General features: G+C 43.5%; 2 protein-coding genes across 7 annotated transcripts in view; one reads left to right on the top strand and one right to left on the bottom strand.

Annotated features, from left to right (window-relative positions):
• Positions 1–96: 96 nt before the first annotated feature.
• LOC108891228 (piggyBac transposable element-derived protein 4) lies at positions 97–2728 on the top strand. Its single transcript, XM_018688334.2, has 2 exons — positions 97–737; positions 933–2728. Exons 1-2 carry the CDS (start codon positions 598–600, stop codon positions 2578–2580), a joined length of 1788 nt encoding a protein of 595 aa, XP_018543850.1. The 5' UTR covers positions 97–597; the 3' UTR covers positions 2581–2728.
• A 148-nt stretch (positions 2729–2876) lies between these two features.
• LOC108891235 (gastrula zinc finger protein XlCGF57.1) overlaps positions 2877–7026 on the bottom strand; it is a 32553-nt gene continuing 28403 nt past the window's right edge. For 4 of the 6 annotated variants that reach the window (XM_051069480.1, XM_018688346.2, XM_051069475.1 and 1 more), the window contains one exon: positions 2877–6326. In XM_051069480.1, the coding sequence (XP_050925437.1) occupies positions 5092–6326 (1235 nt within the window). In that variant the 3' untranslated portion in view covers positions 2877–5091. Of the gene's footprint in view, positions 6327–6498; positions 6737–7026 lie in introns of all 6 variants that reach the window. The other 2 variants (XM_018688345.2, XM_051069470.1) reach the window with 1 other exon arrangement.

Genomic DNA, 7026 nt, shown 5'->3' with positions numbered 1-7026 from the left:
TTAATTATTGGATCTGAATGATTTTTCCAGTGCAGCTGGTAAAAATATCTTGTAATATTCATATATTTGTATTTAAATTACTCTTAGTTGACATTGTGTTCCAATATTTTTTTATGTATCTAAGACACAGAGGTCACTCTCCGTGATGAAAGCAGTAACTCTTGTTGTTAGCATGCATCCTAGCCGCCCGCTCCCAGCCCCATGATGCCGCCAATCAGAGGCTGCGTTCTTGACTTGTCGGCCAATCAGAGGCCGTGTTTCTGACTGGGTGTATGTGTGGCAGCTCTGATCTCAAAAGCAATGAGGTAACATTGAAATAATAAAATATTGATTCTCATTTGTGCCGTTGAACGGCGTTTTAAGGCGTTTCCATGGATACATGGTCTGGTCACATGTGTTTGACTTCTTGATACGGAAATGTACCGGAAGTGATGTCAGGCTCCTGCAGCCAATAGGCAGTTGGCCGCCAAAAAACGCAAAGAAGAAGAAGAAATAGAATTTGTTTACTTACTTTGGAGAGTGCAGAGAAGACGGACAGAGAGATAAAGGTTGTTTCTCCACTCAGAGGATTATTATTAGTATCTCTGTGTTTGTAAAATGCCGTCACAGCGGCGCTGCACCGGGAACGAGCCCGCTGAAGTTATTGTTGACAGCGAGGACGATGGAGAGTCTGGAGCTGAGAGTTTCCTCACGGACGATGAGCTGTCTTACCGAGAGGGACGAGATCCCGCTGAAGAGTGAGAAGTTTATTTTCAGGGTTTTGAGATAGAAACGTGTTCATGTGTAGTTGTTTGGTGGTCGCCTGATTCTCACAGGGCTGGGAGGTGGGGGCTTTTCGTTTCAGTGCAGGTGGGTTGAGGGGGCAGCATCAAGCAATGACAGCCCCTGTTTTCATATTCTGATATATATGATCTTATTCATTTGTTTTACAGTGATGATTTTCAACAGGACGAAGAGCCGGTTGCTTCTCCTAACCAGACCAGATCTTTAAGAGGCCGGGGCAGAAAAAGATCCAGGTCTCCACTTCAGGCCCAGCCGCAGCCTGCAGCCTCAGCCACATCCTGGAGAACAGAGAGAGATCCAGACGTGTGCCCGGATCCCAAACGGTTCATCCCAGCGAGGCCGCCCGGACATCAGCTGAACTCGAGCAGCATGTACAGACCGCTGGACCTTTTCAAACTGTTCTTCAGCAACGACGCAGCTCAGACCGTTTGTCAAAACACCAACAAACAAGCTGCTAGAAACATCACGAAGGGCAAGAAGTATTCATGGACTGACATCAACATCCAGGAGTTTTTCAGGTACGTGGGACTGACTTTCTTCTTTGCACTGGTAAAACTGAACAACACGCGGGATTACTGGAAGAAGAACAGCATTTTCAGCGTGCCTTTCCCAGCCAATGTCATGGCACGGGACAGGTACCGGGCGATATCTTGGAACATCCACATGAGCGATCCAGAGAAAGATGTCGAGAATGACAGAAAGAAGGGGACGCCAGATCACGACCAGCTGTTTCGGCTGAAGCCCCTCATGGACACCGTCAGAGATGCCTGCAAAGCGTTTTACCACCCCAGGCAGGTCCTTTCAGTCGACGAGAGGATGGCCCACGCTGGAACGGCACAGCACACGAAAGGGAAGCAGACCAAGTGCAGTTTCAAACTCTTTGTTTTGTCTGACAGCAGCAATGGCTACACCTGGGACTTTGCTGTGTACACTGGAAAGCCACAGTTTCCCTCAGGCGTTGGACTTGCATATGACTCTGTCATGTCCCTGATAAAGTCAGGATACCTGGGCAGTGGCTTTCATCTGTTTGTGGATGATTTCTACACCAGTCCAAAACTCTTTAAGGATCTTTTTAGCCTGAATATCGGAGCGTGTGGCACATACAGAGACAACAGAAGAGGATGCCCCTGCTCACACTCAAATGCTCTAAAGAAAAAGGATCCCAGAGGCTCCATCAGGTGGATCCGTGACGACCCACTGGTTTTTGTGAAGTGGCTGGACACGCATGAGGTGGCAGTCTGCTCTACGATCCACCAGGCGTTCTCTGGGAACACTGTGCAGAGGAGAGTCAAGAATCAGGATGGCAGCTGGTCCACCAAATCCATCCCATGCCCGACGCCTGTCATGGAATATAACAAGCACATGGGAGCCGTTGATCTGTCCGACCAGCTGATCCAGTACAACTCTCAGCACCACAAGAGTGTGCGCTGGTACCGGATATTGTTCTACCACTTCCTGGACATTGCAGCCACAAACAGCTTCCTCCTTCACAAAGAGCTCTGCAGAGAGAAGCAGGAGGTGCCCATGACCTACCGGGCCTTCCTGGAGGAGCTGACAGCCCAGCTCTGTGGGGTCACAGTTACGGACCTTCCTGCCAAGGTACAGGGCAGCCACTTACCTGTGGCAATCTCTAACCAAACTGATCCCAGCAGGAGGGCCTCGTACGGACGCAAGACCTGTGTCTACTGTAGGCAGACGAGGCAGGTCAATCTGTCCACCCCCTGGAAGTGTAAAAGCTGTGACGTTGCCCTCTGTCTCATCGCAGACAGGAACTGCTTTGAGGCCTGGCACAGCTGATGTTTGAACAGATGTAAAAAAAGGAAAACATGTAGATATTATTTTTTGGGTCAAGACCTGGAAGAACAATGTCAGAAGCCAAAAACCTCAGTTATTATTGTTCTGTTATTTTTTTCTTTTTTGTCTTACTGTTACTTACTGTTTCAGTTGTTTGCACATTTAGAAAGAATCTAGTTTAAAAATCCAGATGTTACATTACAACATAAATTCAGCGGTGAACAATAAGTACATTTCCTCCAGTGCTGTACTTCATACTTGTAGTTCACGTTTATCTGATTATTCAGATTTTAGACACCAAACACGTTTAATCAATAAAAATGTTTTTTATTGCCTAAACTACACAACATCCAAGTTAAAATAGTTCCACTTTGCACTACCTTTCACACTTCATGTGCATTTTACTGATGATAGTGTTTTTACCCTGGTATGTGACGACCCCTCCTGGGCGTTAGGTGCTGTTTGTGCATGAGCCACACCTGGGCCAGGTGAGCTCTGCTCACTCTCTCTAACAGACCAGTTGATAGCAGTGGTTTCTTTCTGTTGTCGTCTCTTACATTGATCCTCTTCTATGTTATTTGTAGCTGTAGCTGCTGACTCATGTTGTTTTCTGTCTCTGTTGTGGTTTATGAGCCAGCTTTGACAGGTATTAACATTTCTTCTTAAGTAAAGGATCCAATTTTCAGGTTTCAGAAACTGACTCTAACCTTAGTCGTGAGGTCTTTTGTCTGGAGGGAAACGGCAGTAAATTCTACCATACTTTAATCATCAGCTGTTTGCTGCTCAGAATTAACTTCCTAAAACCCAAGCGCTGATTTTGTTTGTATTTTTAATTTCTCCTAGCTTGTGTCATGTTTAATGGTATGATGATTATAACTGATGTTCATGAAGACACCAGCTGAGCTAACGAATCGGCAGAGAAAGGAAATCATCATGTTTTCATCGTGATTCAGGTGATTTATCATTTCTTTGGTCTGTAGAAGATTCAATGTTCTGAAAGATTTTCAAAGATTAAAGGATCTGAACTGAAAATCATCTGATGCAAACTCAGATTGAGTGGTTTTCAGTTTCTGGGTTTTTCTCTAAGTTTAAATCTGTGACTCTCAATGAAACAGAAAGAAAAACAAAAAAACAAAACAAGGATCTCTCTGAAAGTGTTGCTGTGGCAGGTTTTCTGATGTCTGACTCTTCCCTCATACACCTGAACACATCGACCTTTTATACATGACCGAAATTTCATGTGAGTCAGAAAACTAATAGAAACATCATATCCTTGTCTGAGTCAGTCAGACATATTGAGGGGAACACTCGTATACTTAAAAGGAAAAGCAGCTTTTCCCACCGTGAGTTAAATGTATTTGATGAACAGCCGAAGTGAACCAAAGTCGATCTCGAACGCGCCTTTTGATCCAATCACAGTTTCTCAAAACACCTGCGCAGTTTGAAACCCGCCTCCGGTAAATCTGTGTCTCAAAGCCTCGGTGTCGTCGGTCAGTGTGGATTTTAAAAAGTCAGCGTCGCCTCTGGAGTCCGGGCAGGAGGAGTAAAACCCGATTTATGTGGATTTATCAGTCGGAGATTATCCAGGAGTTTCTGACCGACGGTGCGGTGAGTACCCGGTGTACATACCGATTTTATGTTTTCTGGTTTCGGACACCACCTTTCTAACGTGGTGGTTTCAGTGCAGATGTTTGATATAATGTCCAGGAAGAGGAACTTTTAAAGAAACACAGACACTAATGTTCATTTTAGACTTTTATTTGACTAAAATATGAAAAAATATTTCCATGAAAAAGAACTAATTACATTTCATAGGCACTTCAATCTCCAGCTACAAAATTAAAAGTTTTTAAAGGTTTTTCCACGAAAAAATGTGAAAATTTTAAATAATCATGATGCTCATTTAACTGTTTTGAGTGAAAGCCTGAGATGAAGGCTGTCTTTCAAGAAGTTTATCTTTTAAATGATTGCTGTGGGCCCTGGGCACGATACATCTAGATTTTCTGGTATGACAGCAGTTAGACGGGATAAAAATACTAGTTTAGTCTTATTGTTATCTGCAGAGGAACCACCACAAACCAGATGAGGCTAGAAAATCATAAGATCAACAAACATATGGGTTTGAGTTTCTTCACTGTGATCAAAAGCAACATCCCTTCTTAATCTTCTACAAGTAACTGTGTTAAACTCAAAGTTAAGTTTTCTTGTTGCCTTAAGTTTTTAATTCTTTAGTGGAACACAGCTGAACCAGAAGCTGCACAGAGGAGTTGCAACAATTAGCTGATTAATCAATTGGTCTGTCGACAGAATTACTCCTCTTGACAACACACTCATGTTTCTGAACGGCCAATTCTTAAGCCACAAACACTGCTAATGATTCACGTCTCCTCTGTGTGAAGTGATACGTGGTGTTTCAGATTTCTCTTCTGAGCAACTACGTGGGCCACTCCACCAGCTTCTGTTTCCATCTGTTCAGTCGAGCTTTTGGCTGGAGGCTCTGCCTCTCTGCTCTCCTCAGTCTGACTGATGAGGCTGTGAGGACTCACTAACACACTTGTGGTTTTTCAGCTGACTACGCCAACTGAATCTTTTGTTACAAACTCTACAATTGAATTGTTTTTCCCCCTTGTGACGCGTCATGTGGCCTGTCAGTGTTCCTTTCCGGCTAAATCTTTTGCCACAAATTGAGCAACTTAATGGTTTCTCCCCTGTGTGTGTTAACATGTGGGTTGTTAGATTTGATTTATGTGCAAATTTTTTACCACAAACTGAGCAACTAAATGGCTTCTCCCCTGTGTGAGTTAACATGTGGTGTGTTAGATTTCCTTTTTGTCTAAAACTTTTACCACAAATGGAGCAACTAAATGGTTTTTCCCCAGTGTGGGTTAACGTGTGTTTTGTTAGAGTTGATTTATCTGCACATTTTTTACCACAAACGGAGCAACTAAATGGTTTCTCCCCAGTGTGTGTTAACATGTGTTGTGTTAAATTTGATTTATATGCAAATTTCTTTCCACAAACTGAGCAGATAAATGGTTTCTCCCCTGTGTGGGTTAACATATGGGCTGTTAAACTTGAGTTATATGCAAATGTCTTACCACAGACTGAGCAGCCGAATGGTTTCTCCCCTGTGTGAATTCTCATGTGTCTCTTTAGGTTATTCTTACTACCAGTTCTTTTACCACACTCAGAGCAGTTAAATTGTTTCTCCCCTGCGTGAGTTAACATGTGGGTTTTTAGACTTCCTTTTTGTCTAAATTTTTTCCCACAGACTGAGCAACTTAATGGTTTCTCTCCAACATGAGTTTTGAAGTGGCACTTCAGACCATCTTTTGTGGTAAAACATTTACCACACAAAGTGCAACTAACATGCTTCTCTCCTGTTTCAGCTCTCATGCGTGCATTCAAATCTCCCTGCACTGTAAATGTTTTACTAGTCACAGAATAGCTTGATGATTTTCTCTTCGGATCCTCGTGGTCTTTATCACCATCATCACTCTCGGGTTCAAAAAAGTCTGACTCCTCGTCATCACTCTTTGGATGTGGATGCCAGTCTGGATCCAACTTCCTGTCTAATTCTGATCCTCCACAGTCCTCTACTGGTCTCTGAATGAGACAGAGTTCTTCCTGTTCTTCTTTAATGTGGGGGGGCTCTGGGTCCTGCTGGTCCAGTCTGGAGCTCCACTCCTGCTGCTCAGGGAAAACTTCTTCTTTAGTCTCCAACACCTGCTGGACGTCTGCAGGACACACTGAAAAACAAACACACAGAGGAAAACCATGAGTTTATGTTGAAGCTTGACATGGCTGTGTTAGATTGTTATATGATTTTATATCATTGTCATGAAGTAATTTTCTTAGACAGCAAATGCACCAAATATGAACCAAACTATTTTTTATTAAGGTGCAGAAGAGAAAACCAACCTGATCCTCGCCGACTTGAGTCGCTGTTTGGAACCAGATCCAACAGTTTTCTGTTGCGGTCGATCTCCTTCTTATATTCGGATATTTTTCTCTCCAAATGTCCGAACAGATCTTCGCGAACCGAAGTCAGCAGCCGCCGTTTGAACGAAGCTTTAAGCTCCTGAAACCTGGACATCTTTAACAGATCGTAGAGTCAAAGAAGAAAAGGCACCGGTGGTGGTTTTATCGTTATTTAGACCTGGCTGACTCGTTTCCTCTGCTCCTGCAGCAAATACAACATCGTGCTGATGAACTTTTCCCATCAGGACTGTTTCCCGCGAGAAGTCGATTGAGCTCCTTCTTTCCTCTTCACTCGTTCGTCACTCCGGTATGTTCTTTAACGGTCTTCCTCTCGTTTCTAATCTTTTAATTTCCTCCGTCATATCCTCTGTTTCTGAAGTAAATCTACTGCAGTTGGATACATTTTCAGTTGCAGTCTCATCTTTTAATTTCGGCCACAGCTCTCTGAGAGTCCTACATCTCCCGTTG

Source organism: Lates calcarifer, linkage group LG3 (assembly GCF_001640805.2).
Source record: "Lates calcarifer isolate ASB-BC8 linkage group LG3, TLL_Latcal_v3, whole genome shotgun sequence".
NCBI classification, from domain to species: Eukaryota; Metazoa; Chordata; class Actinopteri; family Centropomidae; genus Lates; species Lates calcarifer.
The sequence above is the reverse complement of the archived record's forward strand: the minus strand, read 5'-3'. Positions and strand labels throughout refer to the sequence as shown.

What these genes read in the sequence shown, in the direction of transcription:
- LOC108891228 (XM_018688334.2), top strand. Translation starts at nt 598, where the DNA reads ATGCCGTCACAGCGGCGCTGCACCGGGAACGAGCCCGCTGAAGTTATT. An exon ending in GGACGAGATCCCGCTGAAGA is followed by an intron (nt 738 to 932) that starts GTGAGAAGTTTA and finishes TTTGTTTTACAG; the next exon opens with TGATGATTTTCAACAGGACG.